The sequence below is a fragment of the Pecten maximus genome, chromosome 5 (genome assembly GCF_902652985.1).
Source record: "Pecten maximus chromosome 5, xPecMax1.1, whole genome shotgun sequence".
NCBI classification, from domain to species: Eukaryota; Metazoa; Mollusca; class Bivalvia; order Pectinida; family Pectinidae; genus Pecten; species Pecten maximus.
In genome coordinates this window covers 29,137,707-29,163,363 of record NC_047019.1, presented here as the reverse complement: position 1 = coordinate 29,163,363, position 25,657 = coordinate 29,137,707, and the positions used below count along the sequence as shown (strand labels likewise).

Sequence of the window (25,657 nt, the reverse complement as noted above, 5' to 3'; positions counted from 1 at the left end):
TTACAACAGGGAAGAATGTGTGACCATACAGCACAACATAAGGCAACAAAGGTAGGTAATCAGAGAAACAACATTCACAGCTATTCGTGACAGTGTAGTTGATTAGATATGTAAATTGTGTCCTGTTCATGCTTTCATGTCATCAAAATTTCATTCATACTTTTATGGGTTTTTTTTCCATCAAAATAACAACATTTTCAAATTTTTCCTGTATTACATATTTTCCAATTATTTTGTAATAAGATATCCCTGCTACACCACTTATCTATAGATATAGCATTACAAGCTCTTGGCAAGCTCAGTGAAGTTATAAACTGATAGTTCTACTGATTTTTGTTATTCACCCCACATTATACACAGCGGCCGAAGTTCACTGCATGTAAGACCAAATACAACACAAATCTGGTGCCAGTTTTAATGGATAGTTTTTACATTTTTCAATTATCAAATTTTGGTCAAATAATTGACAACTTGCAAGAAATTATCATGATTCTCTTTTAAATTTTTATCAAAATTATTCCAAAGAAAGAACTTAATTCTTTTTTCTTCCTCCAAAAAACTTCATGACAAATTTTTTAAACTAGGTCTGATGATTCAGCGACATCATTCTTAACAATTTAATTGTTACTGTCTGCATAGATCAAGGCCATGATATGAGATTGGATAAGTAAGCAAGGACAGCAATGATACTTACAAGAAAGTAATAAATGTTGATTATATGTTGCTGCTCTTAATAGATGTCATAAATTATAATTCATTTCAAGTTCAACTCTCTTAACAAGATTTTTGCATGATGGCCTTCCAATGACATTCCCCTCAAAATCATACGAACAATCAATGATGTTAGTAAACAGATTGTTATATCTTTGCTCTACTATAGTAAAATGGATATATATACCATCTACATTGCTATCAAATAATACTCTGGTGAAACTGCAGCCCTACTTTCTAACATGTACATATGTTTACAACATTGTATAAGACAATCCCATATGTAGATACTGCTAACTCTAAATTACAATGACAAAAGCAATATGTGATTGGTTATAAACTACAGTTAAAAGATTTTTCTCTAAGAAAATATCCATTACAAAATAATGTAGACTGCTATTAAAAAGGATTGAGTTCTGAAGTACATTATTCTTATAAAGATTTTGTGTACCAGCAAATAGGGTCCATAGAACATTAATTGTGCCCCCTTAATAATCTGAATTCTCTAAAGGGAACTCATTGGATATTTTCTATACAAAAACTGCCACAGGAATCCAGCCATATCACATTCAACCTATTTTGACTGGAATGATAACTGGGCTATCAAGACTGGAATGATAACTGGGCTATCAAGACTGGAATGATAACTGGGCTATCAAGACTGGAATGATAACTGGGCTATCAAGACTGGAATGATAACTGGGCTATCAAGACTGGAATGATAACTGGGCTATCAAGACTGGAATGATAACTGGGCTATCAAGACAAGAAGACCTTATGTAAAGCTGACTGTTACTATTTCCCAGATATTACTTGAGAACATTTTTTTTTAAATATAAGGAATTGTGATATACATAGAGTACAGAACTTCTAGTTGAAACACTACATGTTAATTGAAATAACCAAAATGCCATGCAAACATTAAATGTGCATTTTTGTGTACAGTCAGAGTTGCCTTTCCAAAATGGTCACATGTAAACATGCTCAGTCAGAAGTCAGGGGAGTTTATTAACAGGCAAAAGATGCATGTCACATGTCAATGATTCATCAGATGAAACAGATAAACATATAAAAAGAATCAGCCTTCAGATAGAAAAAGCAAATATTTGAAAAAAAAAGATAAAACAAACTATTTTATTAATGTAACTTTTCTTTCAAAGTATTTACAAAATTCTTATACATATGAATTTTAAATTTGAGCAAGTAAATTTTAACTTCCAGTTATCATTATTTTGAATATTTACCTGAACTGTGAAGAGTAAATGGTGGAGGATTAAGTTTCTTGATGAGACCTTTGTACACTATCTCCTGTGATCCATCCTCTTTACCAATGGTCACCATCTCAATCTTCGGGAACACAATTCTACAATACAGACAACTGAATTGTACAGACAATATATGTTATGACAGCTATACAGTCCCACATACAACTGTATAAATCTTTACAGTAGGTCAGTTGTATCAAATGTCCATTTACGAGGGCTGATTGATAAGTTGCGAGTCTCATATCAAAGGATTTGAAAATTTTGCTGGACATATTGTATTATTTTTCAACATAACCCCCTTCAGTATCTATACACTTTTGCCAGCGGTGTTTAAGGGCGTCATAATGGCACAACTAAAAGGTGATCTAAAGTTGGAAGTCCGACATTATGCCCATCTCTGAAATTTGATTTTCAGCCTGACTGACTCTGGGGTGAACATACTTAACACAGTTGAGGAAGGCCTGGGCTGGTAACAGCTGTGGCAGTGTGTACTTCTTAGAAAAGGTAATGTACTCTGCGTAGAGATGGAGTTGGGACAAGGAATCACTGCTGTCTTTAACTTCAAATGCATTTTGTAACCTGAAATGATAGAATATGGTACAATAATGAAGGACTTTAATGTGTAGTATATCCTAATGTAGCAACAGTCATCGTACTCTTAGATCTCTCGATCTGCCTTTCTTCCTTCCATTCTTCTTTGCTTTTCTTTCTTCATAAGTTATAAGTATACTGAGTCGCTATCACAATCTTTGCAATATATATATTTATGGAGAGGACTTTAACAAGTTGTTAAAAACATGTGCCCAATCGAATTGTGTTTAAACAATAGAATATGCTGCTCAATACAATGAAGTAAAGAGATGGATTCTTTGATGAATTAAAATTTGTCTGTCGTCTACAAAGTTCATTATATTGAGAAGTGACATTCAACATTAAAGTACATATACCAAAATACCATACACACCAACATAAAAAAATCTTTGACTCATTACATTATTGTCTATTGACAAAAGTAGCAAAGGGGACAATAATCTCGCTTATCACTAAGGTGATCTGAATTTGATTCCCTGATTGAATGCAAAATCTATGAAGGTCACCACCTGTCTGACCCCATGTGTTTCTCTCCAGTTTCTCCAACAATAAAGTCCTCCTCCATACTTCTACCCAGTGTTCCAAAATGGTTGAAGTTTATATGCATTCCTATTGTTAGAAGTGTTCCTCCTATATTTCTCTTTATAATTTTATAAATGTTATGGTTGACGTACTCACCAATTGCACGTTGTGGACTCGACATCACAGGTAGGTGGTACACTTTGTTTAAATGCTGCACCTTGGGGAGCACTTTCTGCAAGTACACCATTGAAATAGTGAGACATTTTGAGCAATATTTCTCTCGTTCATCACTATGGGTTTAAGCACGACATTTAACCATGCCCCTCCAAAATCACAATATTTATCTAGTAAATTGTCAGTATATTATTAATCTATACATTTATTATCTAGTGAGTTATTATGAAACTGATTAAAGAAACAGCTTAAACAGGTGGAAGAATTAAAATCTATATAAATATTCACATGCTATATAAACTCATATTGAAACAGTAGCTGGTTCAAACCTGAATATCCAGCTGTTTTTTGCCAGTAGGCAGTCAGGAGCTCAGCAATTTGTCAAAGGCAGTCACCATTGTGAAGAAAATACTTTGAACCCTATACAATAGCATTAATCTATATATTGAGATGCCTTGAAAAAATATGCAGCTAAAAACTTACAGAGAAACAGTTAGTTTTTGCTTTACTTTCATTAATTGTCATTTTTTACAAAAACTTTGAATAAACATACTTTGTGAAGGAAGCATCGGTTGTGAGCTGGCTGGAACCGACTGATCCCCTGAAGATTGGGGAGGGGGACAGTACTCCACAACCTTGATTCCAACTAATGAGTTAGGTCCATATGCTTGTGCTTCTATTGTCAGCAGCGTCACCAAGAAATCTGAAGCAAAATAATATTGACAGAAACCTTAATAACATAAACCTTACCACCATAGTAATTAAGGCCACCAAAAGTAATGTGAAACATTTAAAATAAAACTTTTATTCCCCAGAAGAACTTCACTAAAACAACTTCATTACAAAAATAAACAAATACCCCTCTTCTAAAAAAAATTGATGTGTAATAATGGAGAAAACAAAAGTCATATAAATTATCAAACTTTTTGTAGTATTAACAGAAAAATGTGCTTGGTAATCACACTGATATGGAAATTCAACACACCAACAGCTCTTTTGACAGCAGCAATCTTGGTAGCAGAGTGTTCGCCAATCTCAGACAATTGATACAGGGCTTCCAAGCTGTGAACAATGATCTGTATGTCATACACTCCCAGCAGCCGAATCACGTCTTCGTAGATACGATCATCCAGGCGCTCCTCTAGTATCACATCATTTTCATCCTTCATACAGAATTTACTCAAGATCTCCAGACCTGCATAAACACATTATTTTTTTAATTCATAAGTACCCCTGAAGTCATTTTAAGTTTCACTTCAATAGAGGAGGCAAGCTGGTAAATGACTAGTTGGTATCTAAATCAAGTGATGGATTAAACATAGCATAAAGCTGTACATCAGCCTAAGGGATAAAACATTTCAACTGTATCTACATTAGAGTTAAGATAGCACTGCTTTATACCATTAGGTGGTAAATGAAAAGGACAAAGATATTGATTGTGCTGTTAAATGTCAAGCCCTGAACAATAAGAAATAACATTATAAAATTGTATGTGAGCTGCTAAAATTAAAATGCCTAATTGCAAACATTTTGAAAATACTTTGTCGATAGGAACAAATGTTCTGTTTTGGATATGTGTATGTTTGGTGTGAGAGCACATCTTGTATGAAAAGGTGACTAAACCCAGGGTCTTAGCCCCATTTCATGTCTGGGGCACAATGGAACCCTTTGCTTCAAAAGAAGTCTTGAAAGTTTGTTAGCATTGAGGAAAATTTACATCAGCCGACATCTTTTGACACACCACTTCAGATATTGTCACTCTCATAAAACCGACCTACCAAACATACGCCAGATAGTCTAGCTTACCCCAGTTTTATCACTATTCCTTAATTCAAAATTTTCCAAAAGAAAGTATTACAGAATTAAGGAAATTTCCGTAACTGTGATTTTTCCTTAAATCCAATAATTCTTTCCTATGAAAATTTTAAGTTTTAAATGAATATCCTTAGGTTAAGGAACATTGATGAAACTTTTTTAGTCATGCACAAGCTATAGGTGCCCGACGGGTTAACATCAACCAGACCCTATGTATTGATATCTTTTTGGGTTACCTGCTTGATCCCAAATATGATTTAATTCACAATAAACACCTTTTGGATGAATAATTGGTGATGATTTATATTTCAGACAAATTACCTCGGACAACATCCAGCTTATCCTCAGCAGACAAACATCTACAGATCAGATTTAGCACCATGTCTGTTTGTTCCTTGTCCGGATTCAGCACCATCTGTAAGGTACACAATCAACAATAGTCTCAAACATGTTAAAATTACAATATTATTTGAACTTCTTGCTTTATTTTACAATTTTGGTAAGTAATTTACTTTTATTTGTTTGCAATGTAATTTTACTGAAATAACTGAAGTGGTATTCGTAAAAATGATTGACCTGAAATAAAATGTTGATAATATCAAGGTTTTATTAATACCTAAAAAATATTTTCATAATAAATATTCAATAAGAAGCAAAAGACCAATACCTGCCAATCATTTAAACATAAACAAATCTGGCCTATATCAATGAAGTCGGATCTGGTGACATTAAACTTTGACCACTGCAACCTTACTGTATGGTACCTTCCTGTTAGAATTTATCCATGCCATGATATTCACCAATAAACTTTAATATATAATATCCCAGTATCCCCAACCTTTGGTCATAAAACTTGTTGTTTATCCTCAACGTCAATGCCATGTTTAAAGAAAACGTGTCTGATATGCACAATCTACAGCCATGACAAGCCAAGTTATCTGTTTTACAACTGAGACTGATAATATCAGATACCATATTTAACATCAACACAATGTTGCATCAGCATGCAACTTGAAATAAGACCTGTAGAGCAAATACAAGAAATTACATTATACCTACTAAATCCAGAGTAACAAATGCACATATCTCTTTTGAAAAGTGCATAAATCACAAAAATTCTGTCATTTCTGTCAACAAGAAATCAATAAATCACAAAAGTCATTGGTTACCTTTTCAGCCAGATTCCCAAGGGTATCCAGTGCCAACGGTCGCAAACATCCATAACTACTGTGTATACACAACATCAGGAATCTGAAATGATTCAAAAAGCCCTGATGACATAGACACAAAACCTTACACGATAGATGTCTGCTAGAAACTGATGGTGACTGGTTTAAAAATAACACAAATAATCAAGGAAGCCAGACAACCAAATTTTCTGTAAGCACAGAAATGTTTGAAATGCAAGTCTTTTACAGCACACCAGTATTAACTCTTGTGACTTAACATGAAAATCAACATATTTTCAATTAAAAACAGTTTTTCTCACTTTTTATGTGCTGTTATGGTTTGTATTTTACAATTTACATTATAATCATATATTGCTTTGCTGTAAACATGAATTTTCTTTTAATTTATCATCACTGAAAGCAAATCAAAGTACTGAAAGTACTGTAGGAGGCGTTAGTCAGATGTATAGAGATATTTGAAATAAAGCAAGAATACAAATTAAACTGATATCAACATGACTAAACATTTCCACTTAAGTGTGTCAAACCAACCAATTGACCCAATTAAGCCAAATTGACCCCTTTTGAGCCAACAATTGAATTGCAATTTATGGATAATTTTTAATTTTGGCAAGAAAACATTCTTTAAAGGGCATGTCTGCATCATATTTAATAATTTGCCCTTGAAACTTCGCACACACCTTCATAAGAGCCGGTTCTTTAAAATGTGAATGAAGGTCAAGGTCAGAGATAAACTCAATATTTGTAGCCAGTCACACATGTTACATGTATCTGTTTGCCAAATATCCAGCCTTCATGTGTATGTGTATGCAGTTTTGGGTCATTTTTTAATTTTGGTAGGAATTTCTTTTTAAAAGTGCCATATCTGCGTCATTTTGATTATTTGACCTTGATACATTGTACACACCTTTAAAAGGGCTGATTCTTTAAAATGTGACCCAAATTAATAATTTTGAAAGAACTTTGAATTTTTTTCATCATTTGACCCCCGTGACCTTGAATGAAGGTCAAGGTCAAATATAAATATAACATTTGTAGCAAGCCATACGTTATCGATGCGCCAAACATCCAATCTAATTAAAATCTAGATGGTCATTATCACTACGTTACATGAACATCTAACAACATCCCATCAGGGGTCACGTCAGGGTGACCTTTTTGATTAGCCAATCAAATAACTACTTCCAGAATCTTGGAAGTGAATTTTATATGTCCGAATTAGCATGACTAGAGTGCATAGCTTGTATAATCTGTCAATTTGTTTCCAGTCATTTCGTCACATAAAGCATATAGCTATGTACTGTGCCGATATGGTTTGCTTCAGATGCATGCTGTGACGAAATGTCTTGCTTCGATGACATCGACAAAATGCCAATTCGCCCTAAAAGTGAAATACACACATCTCAGAGGTCATCAGAACGTGACCCCTTATGGGATGTTGTTAGATGTTCATGTAACGTAGTGATAATGACCATCTATATTTTAATTAGATTGCCAAACATCAAGCCTTCATGTGTATATAGATAAAAGAGCAGAAACCTTTATCCTGCAATTTTGGATTATTTGTTAATTTTGGCTGGAGAAAATAGCTTTATGATTCTTTTCCAAGTGCCATATCTTTCTGCCATATTTTTTATCTGATGACAATAAAATATGCACATTCTGTTTCAGTGGACTATGTTCTTTCATATGAAATGAAAAAAATAATCAATTTGAGATTTTTATTTTTGACATTCGAACCCATAACAAGTCGTTGGCCTTGACATTCTCTGACAATATGTCATTGAGAAAAGTTTGCCCTAACCACGTGCTAACCAATTTCCAATGAAAATGAATCAAATTATGCTAAAATATGTGTGATGAGTTTCCTATATAAACTATAGTAAAATGTATCCTCTCCCCAGGGAGAATGCGACACATAGGGGGCCATGAAATTAACAATTTTGATAAAACAGCTTAAGAACCTTTTGTACACCATTCTGCGATATCTTGGTCTTAAGAAGAAGACCGACGCATGACGACAGATCAAATTATAATGGTGTATATTATAATCTGAATGTCAAAGGATGGTAAACTCTGTACAAATTGTATTATATTATCAGGCAGTCAGCCTAAATGTATGTTTCATATCCTACCATATTAGAAGTTTGATGTTTTGTACGATATATATATATACTTATTTTTTACACATACATTAAAGGAGTTAGCTACTTTCATCAATTAAGATGTTTTTTCTAGAGTTCACTAGGCCGGATGAAATATGATCATGAGCAATCAGTATGGTCAATAGGAGATTTGATAAAATGCCTCTCGTAGGTCAACCACTCATGATCACTCAACTTCTTTTTGTAGGAGTCAATATTATATGTACGAGAATTAAACTCTCGCGATGTCTGTTGCACATAAGTACAAAGAAATACATTATCACTTAAGCCGAAAAAATTCACACTTAAGTAGCAATAACACATAATAGTCAAAAACCCTAATATATGTGATCAGTGATAAGAAACAGTACTTATAAGCATTTTTGGCAATTTATCCTGAAACAGCCTTCCATATTTGACATCCCACAGATTGTTGCTTGTATATATATATAGTTTTAAAGGTCAACATTGGAAAATACCTAAATGGTTATACATGAATTCATAATAAATAGAATTATTGACAAAAAAGTTTCATTTATTTTCACACTTTCTGGAGACCGATAAGGAGATTGATGATTATTTTAAGGGATTTGTTCGTGACATGAAAATCAAACATTTTTAATTAAATTTCAAAAAAATATAGATTTATTTTGAAAGTTATGAGGAATATTGATATTTGAGAAAGTCTTATATTATATGGATTTGATATCGATTGCCAATAGATATACATGTATTTATCATTTTACATGAAAACAACAAAAAGTTATACATGAAAACAACAAAAAGTTGTACTAATAGGTTAAAATGCAATTGGTATACATTTTGTTAATCTACAATTACTTTGTATTGTTTAAATATTCTATGTAATACAAACATTTCACATCTTGGTGCATACAAATGTATTTATATATATTACATGAAAACATTTGAAAAGGTTGAATCGTGAGATGAATAATATATAAATAAGACAAGCTGGTTCAATAATAATTTAGTATTTTCATATATATTCCGAGTGCGACTAGCTACTGCAGTAAATCTTATCACAAAAATCCAGATTCTGTATATTGTCTCTGTCGGGGAAGGTATAGCACAAATGACCACCACGACAGATATGTGCCAGTTTTCTTAGTTTTAAAAAATAAACGATCGAATTCCATCACGCCATCACGTGCACGTAGATCTATCGATTCATGGATTTGAAACACAGGGACTTCGATCAGTTATCGCAGTAATCCGAAGGGTTCTGGTGTTGATATCGCCTTAAAGCTAATTAAAGTTTGCATATAGTATATAGTAAGATCGTCAGAAAATTCGGACTATAATCGCAGTAGATATTGTGATTTGTGGTCTGGCCAGGCTTGAACAACTTATCGTAAACAGTTTCGTCCTAAATAAACAAACACTTATTTCAGTGGGTCAACAAACAGATTTAAACTTTGTAAGCAACTTGCCTTTAATTCATGTTGATAGATATTAATTTCTAGCGACAAACATCACACCTTGATGCTTCGTGTGAAGCCCGTGTCCACGTGCCTCCATTTTGACAGTGCTCGCTCACGTAAACAGACGGAACACGTGATCGCAATATATCGGACCAAATCTCATAAAATCATAAAAAACTACCAAGTTGTAAACAAAAGAAATGTTGTTAGCCAAAACCTGGAGGGTAATATGAAAATCGGGAATTTGTTTGCGCTTGGTTGTTATGTCATCTTTATTTCTTGTAGTTAAACAAGTGTCCTCTGTAAGGTAACGTCAGAATATCGCAGTTATCTCCCTTCAAACAGTATTTTCAATATAGATTTGCAAAAATCGATGCAGGTGTAGATATTTACAAGACATTATTCTTATTGTTTATTCAAAATAGTTCCTGAAATGTTCACAACATTATCAGCATAGTTAATACATTTCTGTGCACATCTACTTTGAATGACGGACTACAATGACGTGCCTCATACTTGGAACTAATTATAAGCGAATCATTACCCCTAGTTACAAAAATTACCACCAGAGGTCTCAAATTCCAAACTTCCGCCGAAGAGAAATTTATACTGAATATACCTTTTTTCATGTAATAGCACTTTATTTGTAGTCTTGATAGTTTTCATAAATGTATATATAGTTCAACTGCATCATATATGAACCGAAAGAAACTACAAAATAAACTGTGAAAGGAAATATAACGAAAACGAAAGTGAGAGATTGTGACGTCACAACTCGTAGGTGATTGTAATATGGCAGGCGTAAACGCCTCCATAAAAATGTATCAAGCCATTTCGTAACAAAAAGAAGATAATTTGATGTGATATTCACCTGAAGACTAGATCATTTGAAGACATAAAAGTGGCATTTTCTTCCTCAAAAGATAAATTTCTCAGAATGACTGCCAGCTGAAACAGTAAAAGACTAGATGTTAAATATATTTCACATTTTAACAGGATAACAGCTTAATTACAAGTTTGGTCTTTGAAATTACAAAACCCTCTGAGAGCATGAAGAATGAGTTAATTGAGCAGATCAAAACAATGAAGATGATGCAGGATAGACAGATAAGTCAATAGCTTGTGTTTTCAAAGTAAAATAATAATGAACAAGAAATGTGAACAATTTTACATCAAAAACACCTGTAGAAACATGCAAACTATAAATGGTATAATATGCATATCTGCTTTATACCAGCCTGGCCTGTTTAGTGAAAGTCAAAGTGATCTATATACATTCATTATAGCGAATGTTTACATACTGCAGGTAAGCTTCCTGTTTAGTTGGTATCTTCACTGAAAATGGTGCACTTATTTAACCTTTGACCTAAAGGTGAAATTACAATGATCTAATGGCAGTTTCGTGTGCACCTGTGTATACTGATATATAGTATACTTTATAATCTGTTTTACCATATATATTAACAGTTTGACAGTTATTGCCAAGACAATTAGTATTTTTCTTACCTATTTATTTGAAATCTTCCAATCTGCTATTTCTTATGCAAGTTCACGAAATAAAACAACCTATGCTTCCCATTTCCCACATTATTTTACACAATTGATGCACAAAAATATTCCTAATTTGAGCTCTCCATATTCTCTGAATAGGTAAGCCAGAAAGTATGTGATCAAATATTTGTTGAGAGCAGGTAGACGGAATGAAGTAAAAGTTGAGAGAAAAGTTGATAGCTAGTAATTACCTGTAGCACTCTTTGTCCCTCCAAGTCATGTCTGCCCTTGTCACGACCAAGATTTAGTACTCCTTCCCCGATCATGGGTTCTTAGAGGTAAATAAAAGGACAGAATTAAGTTGAATCTAATTTCATATGTAATCATCCACACATTCTGACACTAGACATTTACTTGAAATTATTTAAGAATTGTTGTTAAAATGTGATCAGCATAATCACCTTTTGGACAACTGGGCCCTGGAAGATCACAATTATGAAGAACATTTTATATTGCAATATAAAAATTACAAGAGCAGGCATTGTACTTTAACTCAATATTTGTAATAATTATTGAGCTATCCAGTCATATCGGATTAAGAAGATCAGTAAATACAGAAATAAGGCATAGTATAACAGCATGTTCGGTCCACAGTCTTATACTTCCAGTCAAACCACAAACTACAAAAAAATCCCCATTCTAATGGAAAAAGAGGTAAAGGCAAAGTTGACACAAACAAAGTGCAACAACGTCTTGATCAGCGAAATGGAAAAAATAGGTCATAGCGACCCACACTTGATACAATGGTGTATTGTTTTACAGGATGTATCCACTTGTTAAGTTGAACTTAAAAGTATTTGAGCTGTATATTATGCAACACTGCAAGCTGAAGAGGTAATAGCATCAAAATTATCTATAGGCGATTGTATTTCCCTTTGACCAAAATTGATGTATTGACAGATGGACGGATTACAAGCCTCTAGTTGTCTAGTGTCGATAGAAGGATAATATGCATGTTTGGAAAATTAAGGTAAACAAGAAAATAAATCAAGATTTAATAGGTTTCAATGTATAAATAGCTGAAGTATTCAAACTAACGAGGCTCCACTGCAATCATAAAAGAATCCTTACATTGTGACTTGTTGATAGCCATTAGCTGCACCAAAGCGTACAGTATAAAGTTACACCAAAGCTTAATGTATCAAGTTAATGTATTTGCCATTATAAGAGTAAAGCTTGATTGTCAATGCACCACCATCAGCATCACTCACTGCTAGGTTGCCATGGATACTTACTTCTATTATAATTCCGTGAGGTTATAATCAATTTCTTAGCTTCTGTATCTTTGACTGTATCATACCAAAACTGTAAACATTACAGAAATGTCATGTAAATGAGTGATAGAAATGTAAACCAACAATCAATCATCATGAAACGAGAAAATAAAATCTAAAAATTCTCTGAGTAGATAACATCAATACTTCCCCAAGGTAATCAGGATGTGGAAGATAATTCTACATCATCTCTACTTTCACACATTAATTACTGTAATAAGAAGCTTGTGCCGAATTATTATTATACACTGCAGGCAGCAAATCTAGCATTTCAAGGGTAGACATTTGTTTGTCTAGACATGCTACCACAACAACCAAAAGTTGAAGATCAGATTAATCATAGAAATAAAGGAATTGTGTGAGTTATTTCAATGTTGATATCATTCAACATGAACATTTTAGAATGATTGTGCTTATTGATGTCCAGGCCATACTTAAAACAGGTCAGCTAATATTTTCAAATAATATTCAATTTTTTTTTAATGACTTACATGTATAAAATCTCGATGCAAGAATTTTCTCCAGTTGGATTCATAGACATCTTCTAATGTTTCACTCCCTAATTGAGAAAAAGAGGAGAAATGTGTTGTGGGACTACATAAACACAACATGATCTTGCTCTACATCTATTTTACATATCTATATATAATCCTTTTACATATCTATATATAATCCTTTTACATATCTATATATAATCCTGTCTAGTATAAGTTGAATTTGTTATAACAATCATTTTTCTTATATCACATAACTTGTCCACGGATATGAAAATTAGATAAACCAAATAATGATTTTTGAGAATGATGTTTTAAAACCTATCAATTATTAACATTCCAAAACAAGATAATTCATAAAGATTATAACTACAACATATCACTCCAACAGAGGTATCCAAGGAAAAGTTCACTAGCCTAATACTCACCTGGTACGAATATGCCAATATGGGCCATGAGCAGATTGAGTAGATTGCGGGACTTTTTCAATCGTAACACATGCTTCCCCTCGTTGGATAATAGTGTGCATACATTGATGACAAAGTCAACCTCATTTGGTAGGCCCGACATAAGAGCTTTTTCCAATTTTTCATAATCGCTGATGGTGACGTAATCTGTTGAAAATCCATGTGACTGTCGAAGAGTTTCTGTTAAATTGCCAAAAAAGGAGTTCATGTTATTGACAGAAACATTGATCATGAATTTAAGATCAGTTATCTTATCACATGTGAAGGTGTAAGAAATTTGATTGATATCCATTTCCCAAATTTTATTTTTGGATACATGCTCGGACTGTAAGCTACCCATAATAAAAACATAGTAATTAATTATTATGCACTAGATGATTATTTTCCTACAGGAGACAATTCAGTACAATATTCAACCATATGTTTGAAAATACTGGCCTCTCCGTCTGGATTCTAAAACATAGCCTGTGTACCCAATCCACCTACCAGGTACTCTGTGTTGACTATAGTTGTAAGAGTTGGGAATACCAAAGATTGGCAGGCAGATCTTCTTACGTGCGGGAGTGTCACCCTCATCCTCAACATACTTGCTGTCTGGGTCTTGTCCATGGAAATGCACCTTCTCATACTTATCCAGATGTCTATAAAACAAACATTTCCTCAAAAAAGTTCATACATATACCAAGTTCTGTTCATGTTCTGAAACTAAATCACACACATGATAAACAGTTATATTATATTCAGCTAAAAAGAACCACATAGCCTGAAAAAAAATATATACCCTGAATCAAAACTAGATAATGAACAGTAACACCTAACAACAGATGTCAAGAAATGAATTGCTTTAACTAATGATCGATGTGGTGTTTACAGAAGGATCTTCAAAAGGTTCAATACAGTTCTCAAATCCACATTTTAACATAGAATGACATTCTAAATTTCACTACAAATAGCAACATCTGTTGGTAAGATAAATCAGGTTTGTATATGGAACTCGTCATTTCAAACCTTTGAAACTGTCCACACACTGTAATTATATTGCTTGTAAATAAAAGTCTACAGTTGATGAACTACCTGAAGTCTGGTCAATTTTACTACTGTGATAAATATAGCTGTACCTAAACTAGCACCTCAGCCCATAAGCAAAAACATGTTTATACAAGATCCTGTACATATCAAGGTCCTGTACATATCAAGGTCAAAGTGTATAAACATTTTTTTGTAAAAAGCTACCTAGTTAGTGTATAACCTAGGGTTACAGATTTCTCTATTATTACTACTTTTTGTAAATATCTCAGCAGGAATCGTTCATAGAGAGAAACTAGCAGGAATTGTTCACAGAGAGACCACAATCTTCACTCAAATTATACAAAGAACATAAACAAAATCCTTATCATTTCACCTTTTTAATAATTTTCGTTAAAATTTTATCAACAAATTCTTTCCTTTGTGTATAAATTCATTTATTTCATATATGTCTATAATATAGTACGACTATAATACTCTGAATAATCTAGTAAAACTTATTTAATTGCCTTCGGAGTATATTGGAATTTAAAGTGGTGAATTTAATCATAATCATAATGCACATGACCAAATTTGTGTAGACAAGACTGCTATTTCATCAGTTAGTGTTTCTCCGATAACAATTTACATTTCAGACAATTTGCTGACGGGCAGAGAAATGTGAGGAGGAGCGCCATTAAACACACTGACTCGGCCTCCCCTGACAGAAATATTTGCATGTACATGTAAACTAAATATAAATAAATTTTACTGGCCCTGCCACAGTGTATTGCTTTGATGATAGTAAAATCAATGTTAAAAGGTTTTGTGAAGTCTGAAGGGTTCGGCACTTCCTCCACACAACACTGCCCCACTATACTATATAAAGGCCTTACACTTAATCAATCAACGTGCCTCAGCACATATCTGTAGGTTCACCCTCCATCCTACACTCCGCTTTTATAATAAAGACATGTATTTAAATCTTACAACACTTTGACAGTGAATACATTCCCCAACAGTTAACTGCTGTACCTTGTAAGATAATTACATACTCTACCAGACATTTTTTATCTTCCCATAATGATGACTATTATAGTATAATTTATTTTGTTCACATAATGATGCCTTTGTTAAGTATAATGTGATTTCAGTTCATAGACAAATGAATAATGACTTATTAGCTATAGCATTATTTTTTTCTACATTATAAAACCTTTCTATATGTTAATCAAAAGGCTGTGTGCATTAATGTATGCACAGCTGTATTTCCACGATTCATTTAATGCTACTTTATGATTTTAGGTTATTTTCTTTCTTGTACATTAATATGTAATAAAAGCAAATTTAGCAGGTGCTCAAATAGATGAACCAGTCCACTAAAATCTAATTAATTGTAGAATTTGATGCTGTGATACTATGGTGTTAATTTATGACACCATGAAGTGAATTTATGAATCTATGGTGTGAATTTGAACTAAATCTGTTGGAAGGGTTCACCAGATATGTATATATATATACACATACTTGGCGCACTGTATATGGAAAGACTTAATTCACATTCGCATTTAAAGACACAGGGATTACTACATATCCATGAGGGCTATTTATAAATTATTGGGTCTTTGCGCATCATTTTGTGTGGGTAAATATTTGATAATTAGCTGTTTTTAACTACATCTGCATAGTACATAGCTCTGTTCATGGTTTTGCATATAAAGAAATTCTAGGACTTTCTGTTGCATTATAATGATTGTAGTGTAAAACCAGAAATCATGGTTTAATCAATACCAAATCATGAACCAATACTGGATATTTAAAACATTTTCTTAAAATCATGATGGAATGTACAGATTTCTGGAGTCTCCATACACAAAGAGCATAATCATTTAACAAAAATTGGCCTAGAATGTATTTTAAAGAGGCTGAGCTGGTCATAAATCCTATATTGCTTGCTAATTCACACAGAATCATAAGCTTTACATTCTGTTTTAGGACTTTAAAATTCATGGACAAAGATACCAGGCATTTATCTATCTGTCTATATTATTTAAATTTGCCATTTCTTTAATTACACCTCTGTATTATACAAAAATTCCATGGAAGTGGAAAGTGGGGGTGATTACAAGGGTTATTGCATGGAAACAGATTTTCTGTTATTAATACAGTAACATCGACCTTCAACCTTTGGACCATTAAAAAAGCAATCTCAAGCAAGCACTTGTGGTAAGGAAGACCTGCATGAAGTTTGAGTTTGATCAGCCCAAGGGACTTTAATTATATAAGTTGAGCGGGACAACGCTGCTGACATGGTGATACCTATATGTCACACAAAAATCTGTTTAGAGTTCTCGTCTTTCTGTTCACTATATATTGACAATGATATAAAACTAGTCCCTGTGGTAGCTATAAATACATACAGAGAGAATACAGTAAGGTCCACAACATTTATGGATGACATGAATTGAAGTTTGTTATAACAACTGACCTGATATAGATTTGCTTGATGGCCTGGGTTCCATTACTACAGCACTTGGGGATGTGGAAGTCACCTTGGATCTGTTCCCACAAATCTTCATCATTCACCTACAACATCAAAATATACACAATTACAACACAAGTTTTTACATCTGGATAGCCTTTCTCTGTACTGCTTACACAGACATATATTTTATACTGGATAGCCTTCCTCTGTAATGTAACACAGACATACATTTTATACAACATTATAACCATGAATACATATTAAAAGAAAGGCCTTCAGGGCATTCCTTCCACTCCTGCAAACATGTTCATTGAAGAAAAAGAAATTATTGATTACTTTCTATTCACAATATGTATAATTTCCGTTCTGGAGAGTGAAAAATGTATTCCTGTCCCCTTCATATGCAAATGCTGCCACACTCCAGGAATTTATCAGATCACTCTCAGCATACATTATGTACATTTATGTTTTCAACAGCATTAAATGTGAAAACCATCTATATCTGAAAATTCAATTACTTTATAACCAACATTCAGCTGGTAAAGCTGATTGATGATGCACTTGTAATAACTGAGCCAGTAACAGAAATGCTGTTAGCTACTCGAAAGCTTTAGTAGCATAACCACATCATTTGTACTTGATCAATAATTCACAAATGCCACAACAAGATTAGGCTATCAATGTGTAACCCTAGGTTTTTGTGTCCATTGCTACATAGAAGCTTAACATTCTGACATGTGTACACAGTCTACCACAGAAAAACTTCAAATAATTTTTGCCATCTGAGATCAGACACAATCATATGAATACTGGTGAATGAATTATTGATAATACATATCATATATGTGTATACTGTAATGAATACTGGTGAATGAATTATTGATAATACATATCATATATGTGTATACTGTATAACTTCCTAACACTATAAACAGTAACTATGTTTCTGCTCAATACGTCCCTGGTTTGTACCTGGCATGCTATTTAATTCACATGAAATATATACCGAACTATAGGCATACACATTGCTATTGTCAACTTATATTTAATGACATTTAGTCAAAACAAATATGATTTCGTATTAACCCAATATATACATGAAAAGCTTTTTTTTGTTACTCCATAATCTGATGTAAATTCATTCTGAGCCAGCATTTTTATGCATGTACACCTCATCAATGTCAGTGTTTAGCCACAGAGAAGTGGGATGTCATTACGTAATAGGAGCTGGTGAGAGTTTTCATTATACAAATGAAAAGATGACACAATCTAGTCACAACCATACAGGATACATTAGCAGTTACGTAAACACTTTTAGCTCCATCAGTGTAATCTTTTAGCCATGAAATATTCACTTGTTCTCAGCTCATCATTGTCTTGCAATATCTAAAACAGTTATTTTAACATTCTAATCTTAATTTTATTCAAATCAATTCTTATTCTGTCCTTCATCTCCAGTGCAATAATGACTTGAACAGAAACTTGAATCCATAGAACTATATTTGGTTTGTTATATTAAGTCTGACAAAACCCATTGGTCTCATTTCCATGAATTGACCAGCTGGATGGAAGTTGTCTGTCCATGTTACATATCGATGTGACAAAAACATCTACATACCCATAAATGATATCCCCATCCTGGCTCCATTTCCCACATAACTCTCAATTATTATCATGTATATAATTTTCAATGTGCTCAAAATTAACCAATCAGAAAACTCCTCAATTTTTTGTAAATTGAGACCTTCCCTTTCACTTCATTTTTCTTTTAAATTTCTATCAGCAGATTTGATGTCAACAGTGACTTTTTTTAAAAAGTTAATAATATGCTTATTGAACAAGCAATTTTTATTTCAATTTTCCATACTGTATTGAGATCAAAGGGTAATCATATCATTTCAGTTTTCAATCAATCAGAATTCATCCCTCCACTCACAAGAGTACAAATATGTCGCATCGTAATGACTTATTATGTTCAACAAAACCCACCCTTGGGCTCCATTTTGTTATGGCGACAAGCCAATTCCTTCTAAACTTCCTCCATGGAAGAAGCATAAAGCATCCGACATTGACGAATGGAATTGCAAACTAAAACAATTTTCCAACAAGATGCTACAACCAATGACACTTTAATCAATTTTGCATACATGAATATTACAAAGAGAGATTTTAATCTGCTTCAATTCAGACTTACTCAGAATGTCTTGTACAAGTAATGGAGTTTTCTCTCAGATTCCCTTCTCCAGTATTTCCTGGAGATTCTAATCACAGTTCTACAAATCACATGGCTAAACACTTTGTCAATCACTTGTATTTGACTCAATACACTTGTATACATTTAGTTAATTCATTCCTAACAAACTACTCCATACTAGTCACTTAAACACAGAGAAAACCCGGGAAAACATGTCCGGAATTCACTCTCACAGATAGAGCATTCAGAATCTTCTCAAGTGCAAAGTGGTGATTATTTATCCCATTTTTCCTCAAAGCTCCCCAAAATCATCAATTGAATATCAGAATTTCAAGCAGAAAAGTGGGATTTTCCAATTCATCACTATGGACAAACCATGAAACCTACATTCCTCCATGGAGATGTGATATCTATGTCGTAAATGAATCATTCATGATCGCTCTCAACCAAAGAAATGGTCGACAGTACACAGCTCTGTTAGCTGGTTACAGTGGGTACTATTGATCAAAGCTTCAATACAATTTACAGCATGGACAGGTGTTAATCAGAAAACACCAGGTGATCAAATTTAATTTCAGTGTTTACTTAAATTGATGTCCTTACTCATACCTTCAATGTACACTAGCTATATAGTTTCACCCTCTAAAATCACCTGGCTATATAGCTAGTAGACATTAGAAACATAATAAGACTTGGTTAAAGCAATTACATCTATCATGAACTTTTTTTATCTTTGTAATTAATGTCAGGATTTTAACAATGTTTTTGATGCATTTCATCAATATTCAGTCAGATTCTACCAGAATTTTACAGTAAAATTACAAAAGATTTCCCTGCCAGCAGTACAGAAATCTCTGCCACATAATGTAATTACAGCCTACATCAGATCAACAGTTTGGATGGATGCCAAAAACTAAAGATAACAAATGATTGTCTTCCAGTACAAACCAAAATAAATATTTTCAATTAAAACTGAATTGCAATGATTATCATATGTTCATTAATTGACAAACAATGAACGTTTATATAATGCAATCAATGTCAGTAGACGTATGCGTAGCTATATATTCCCTACTATCAAAAACAATTCATTAGCATCCTTTTGGCACAACATACCGTATAAAATGACAATGCGACTTCTACAATAACCCCTCTGTGTATCAAATCTAGCTTATGGGCAATTATTGGAAACACAGCAATTCCTCTGGCAGCAGAGCTGTAGAGTTGGATGTGGGAATGAGTAGAGAATTTAGACTCCATCTGAATAACAACATAAAACGCTAACCTTGTGGGTCTGCAAACATCAATAGTGACATCTCGATTCCATCAACAATCACTTGTACAGCCTATAGTCACAGTAAAGTATGTGTCCCTGATGTTGTCAGGCAGATTGGATCTTCCCTACTGTCTAGTCAGCACTGTACATCTAGTAAACTAGGGATTCTTATTACATATACAGTGTGTAGCCAGGTAAGGTCCTATAACTCATCCTTAAAAACATGACACTGTTTTGTATTTGATAAAGCATAAGACTTAGACAGACTACATTTTCTGATACATTATAAAGTTAACATTATAGTACGTGTTTAACCAGCACAAAATGTCAGAATACATTTTTGGCTTTCAAATAACTTGCCTTGAAAAAAGAAAAAAAAAACAACACATTAAATAATCCTATAAAATTATAATATACTATGTATATTTATGAATGCATTTTGTTTTTAATGCATACTTAATTTTGATATACATTGACATTTATAACATTCATCCAATAGACTCTCCGTTGGAGCACCTGCCAATATTGCCCTTTGTCAATGCTCTTCGGAAAACAGCTCTCTCATACACATTATTTTTAGGCAATGCAAATGTTCATTCCAACATCAAAGATAAATGTATCTATCTAAACTTGATTTAACTCTGTGATCACCTATTACATCATTTATATTTATATGCACACTGAAGTTTGACACAGCTGCACCTTTGTACAGACTACAAACATTCACATTTCCGAAATAATTAAACTCCAGCAACTAGTATGAAATAATTTTTACCACCATTATACATGCATTAAACTGGTCTGATCAAATCCGTTCAGATCATTTTTCACTCATATCATGCAAATGGTTGTCACATATGTTCTAAAAATTATCATTATAGGATTACATTGATAGGTTAGCATTGAAAACTCTAACATAACTTCTTTCCATCTAGCTTGTAGTGGTAAATACAGATATCCCTTTTTTTGTGACACAGCTGTAAACATCACCAACAGCCATAAAGATCCAAACAAAACCTGTTCTCTGTCCTATGGTTTAACAATAAAACTTCTGTATGTCATATATTGTCTCAAATTTCACAATTTCATTATCAATTTTGTTTTTCAGTTCTTTATTTCCTTTTTATCTGACTAATAAATAGTCACATTCAACCCAATCAGAGAAGAAAAACTGCAAAATGCCAATCTTTTTAATTGATTTTTCTCCATCTCTACTAAATAATGTTGAAGCTTGATATGGGCCATATACAGTGGTATGAAGGCTGTGAACTGTTGTGGTATATGGTAAATTGAGTGTACTTAAATTTGTACCGATCAATATTTCATCCAGCTTTTAAAATATCTCCCTTAGCTTCAATCTCTTTGATGGAAACATCTTATTTACCTTTCGCTACCAGGCACATTATATAGCAGCTGCCTCTTCAATAGTCTCTCATTAAATATTTATAAAGTTTCACAAAGTTATCAGCGAAATGTCAAAAAAATCTATATCTTGCTCCTTAAATTGCCCCATCTCAATCTATTATTAAGCTCTTTGGTTGTGAGGATGTGATGGTTTAATGAACACTCTTGTCAGCTGGTTATATTAGAGCATTACTGTTTGTCTACATGTTATCCGCCCAATGGTACATATAAGTATACGTACGTAGATCCCACCAAACAAAGTAATAAATTCAAATTTTATTTCCCACAACACTCCTATAGGTTATATGGGCCAATATCACTCGTCAGCTTTTCTATAAACTGAAAGTGTCACAACAAGACATTAACCTGAATTCACTCCCCATCTTACCTGGGAAAGACAAATTAAAAATATCAAACTAAAAGGAATGAGGATTGTAGTGTGACATTGGAAAACTGAATCCACAAGAAGTATCCAGATAATCTACTTCAATTTCTAATAGAATGAACGATGAGAAACTACTTACTACTTCAGATCTGTAGTCGATAACGAATTGGATACAATCCTGCTATGTTATTGATCATAATAAGTCAATGCAATTGTGGCATTGCATTTGATCTTGAGACAACTTAAAACTTTTATGCATTTTTTGGAAATCAATATAATATTCATACACTACATGTTCCTGATGTTTTGCCTTGTTTTACTAAACAGACAAATTAAATTTGCATGCCTTATAAAATGCCTTCCCCAAGTTGAATAGTATAATGAGTACATGGAGCCATAATATGAAAAAAAAATTCATTTCAAATGATATCTAATTATATCACAATGAAATACTAAATACTTGCTAGTAGAACCCAAACAAAATCTTGACCTAAATTCTTGGCTGTGTGAAAGACTAGAAACACAGCTTACCAGATATAGTAAGTATATAGTGAGATCCAGCGATGTTTATAGTGAGATCCAGCGATGTTTATAGTGAGATCCAGCGATGTTTATAGTGAGATCCAGCAATGTATTACCTAAGTATGTCCCCTATCGGGTCAAGCTGTACTAATGTGTACACACACTTATTTATAGTACACACGTTGACACAGAGGTGACCTCAATAAATACCACAAGACTCTGGTATGCTGCAAATATAGGTCATGATCATTGATCTGGGAAATCCCAGAAATCTATTTATACTGGAGTGCTCCAGTGCTGTGGTACCTGGGCTGTGGACCATTCATACAGTACACACACACACTATACAACACCACCAGACAGTTACTACAGCCTTACTACACTGCACTCCATGACCAACACTGTATAACCTGGATAGTGGTGGCACTCAGACGTCATGTGCTCCATGTTTCCTTTCTCAATTTCAGTAGTGTAACATGTGTGTTTTGAAAGGCTGGGGTATGTTGGTTGATGCTCACCTTTGTCTCCTTGGCATAGCACCAAACTGACAATGACTTTATAACACTACCAGCTTAGTTTCTCAAAAATACGATCTGACCCCTGTTCAGTTTGAAGTTCCCGATATAAACTGGTTTCAAATTGGTTTGTACAGATTTTTCACACCAAATTTCAAGCACTTTGTGTGTGATAGAATTTCTCATTATTGCAACAACATCAATTGTATACTAGTCTTCAATCACAAAGAATCACTACATGTCGATTACCACAAATAAGAGCAAGCCAGGAATTAAAATCCCTTCAAGAGATCTACTGGTATATAAAAAAAAAAAATTCCAAAAGTTTCTTATTTCTTTACCATATCAGATGAGGTCATGGCATTTAGTAGCTTGTATAACTCTCATCAGTGAAACAAAACAAATGCTATCTTTTTGAGTTGCACAATGAAAGCTGAAATGAATATAATGGAATTGGAGAGCATCCCACTCATTATCAATTGTATCGGTATGGCACAGACAAACGATATTCCTTCTTCAACACGAACTAATGCATGCCACAGAATAAGATGCTACAATTTAATTTCACTGGCAGAGATCACTTAACCAATTTTACATCACAGTTACTATGACAACCACAGATTTATTTTAGATGTACGCCATAACATATGTATATACCAGTATATTCCATCAATTTCTTTAGTAGCTAGTGAACTGGAAGCAATTACCAAGTGTTCCATGAAATTTCTTTGACAGTCATCCCTAAAGCAGAGACAAGTCTATACAAGTGATCCCACTGTGGAATGACATAGTTATTAATATGTTGTTTTCGGGAGACAACAATGAACTGTATGGGAGACAAAAAATACCTATATTTGGAGTATCCTTTACGATAGAAGGCATAGACTGACCAGTAGCTATGATAGTTGCCCCAGAAGAATATGTCTACCCGGTCCTTTGGAGTTGTCTAGGTAGTGATACTTAGCTGTTTAAGGAGAGAATGTATACTCTGGCAGTATGCCAACAATCAAGTTTTTGACTTATCAAGTACCAATTAATTTCTCGTATGCTTTGAAAACAGCCTTTAATATCACTGATCCAAGTTCATTGAAACTCTGCCAGAGGAAATAAATGTGCAGGAATAAAATAGATAATTACACTTGCACATTGACAGGTAAGCTGCCAGTCGTGTTGGGAACAATCGTAGTTGCACATGCAATAAACAAGATTATGTGGATTCACTACAACAGCTGAATAATTCCACAGTATACAACACATTGCCAAGAATGCATTAAACTAAAAATACAAAAAAAAACGATCCAACTCCGGCATTTTAGTACAGCTGGTATAGCCAAAGTAAAGAATTGAGACACAAGAACCATTTATGTATGTACTATAGCTATACTACAGTATATGAAGGCCATGGTGGGGATCAATTTTTAATTATAGATCAAACTGTTAAATGTATGTGTTTTCCCTGGCATCCATTACTAGTCTGCTACCACATTCTGTTATAATAAGTCTGTATGCACACACATGTACAGTATATGAAGGCCATGGTGGGGATCAATTTTTAATTAAAGATCAAACTGTTATAATTAATTGTATGTGTTTTCCCTGGCATCCATTACTAGTCTGCTACCACATTCTGTTATAAGTCTGTATGCACACACATGTACAGCTACTCTTTTACCAATAAGTGAAATGTGACTTTAAATTCCAAATACTACACTTAAATTCATATTGGTAAAGATCATGAAAGGGTCAGCGCATACTTGATGATTGAGAATTTGAAACCAACTAAACATTGTATGCCATATGGACATTGTATCAGGTGCCTATACAAGATATCCTATAACTACCAAGACTGAAATGAACTTTGCCATCTATAAAGAATTTCGTTTAACCTGAATAATACATATGTAAAATACTACAAGCCAAGGCTAATACATCCATATCACAGTAAATCAATGTACAGTAGTTTAACCAATAAACAGAGTTTACAGCAGAATGCTCTACCTCCAAAACCAAAACAAAAGTCTGTACAGCCGACTAAATGTCAAGATAACGACTCTACAGACCCAACAGAAGCAGTGTTAATAAAGCATCAATTCCAGTGCACATCTTACCAGCTTTACTGCCGTCAAACATGTATCAGATATGCACATGCTTTGATAGCTACACAGACCCGCAACATATGTGGATCTAAGCAAATTGATTCCATGCCAGGCACGTTCAATTGATTTTGGCAG

At 33.6% G+C, this 25,657-nt stretch overlaps 1 protein-coding gene across 2 annotated transcripts in view; it reads right to left on the bottom strand.

The window, feature by feature from the left end:
- Positions 1–25,657, bottom strand: part of LOC117327739 (AT-rich interactive domain-containing protein 2-like) — a 47,709-nt gene that overhangs the window by 9,144 nt on the left and 12,908 nt on the right. For both annotated transcript variants that reach the window (XM_033884864.1, XM_033884865.1), the window contains exons 3-16: positions 17,134–17,231; positions 14,127–14,281; positions 13,602–13,820; positions 13,171–13,238; positions 12,641–12,710; positions 11,597–11,676; positions 10,726–10,802; positions 6,248–6,329; positions 5,400–5,493; positions 4,249–4,458; positions 3,817–3,966; positions 3,246–3,321; positions 2,418–2,555; positions 1,956–2,074 (exon numbers count right to left, since the gene is read on the bottom strand). In XM_033884864.1, coding sequence (XP_033740755.1) covers positions 1,956–2,074; positions 2,418–2,555; positions 3,246–3,321; positions 3,817–3,966; positions 4,249–4,458; positions 5,400–5,493; positions 6,248–6,329; positions 10,726–10,802; positions 11,597–11,676; positions 12,641–12,710; positions 13,171–13,238; positions 13,602–13,820; positions 14,127–14,281; positions 17,134–17,231 — 1,636 coding nt within the window. The remainder of the gene's footprint in view (positions 1–1,955; positions 2,075–2,417; positions 2,556–3,245; positions 3,322–3,816; positions 3,967–4,248; positions 4,459–5,399; positions 5,494–6,247; positions 6,330–10,725; positions 10,803–11,596; positions 11,677–12,640; positions 12,711–13,170; positions 13,239–13,601; positions 13,821–14,126; positions 14,282–17,133; positions 17,232–25,657) is intronic.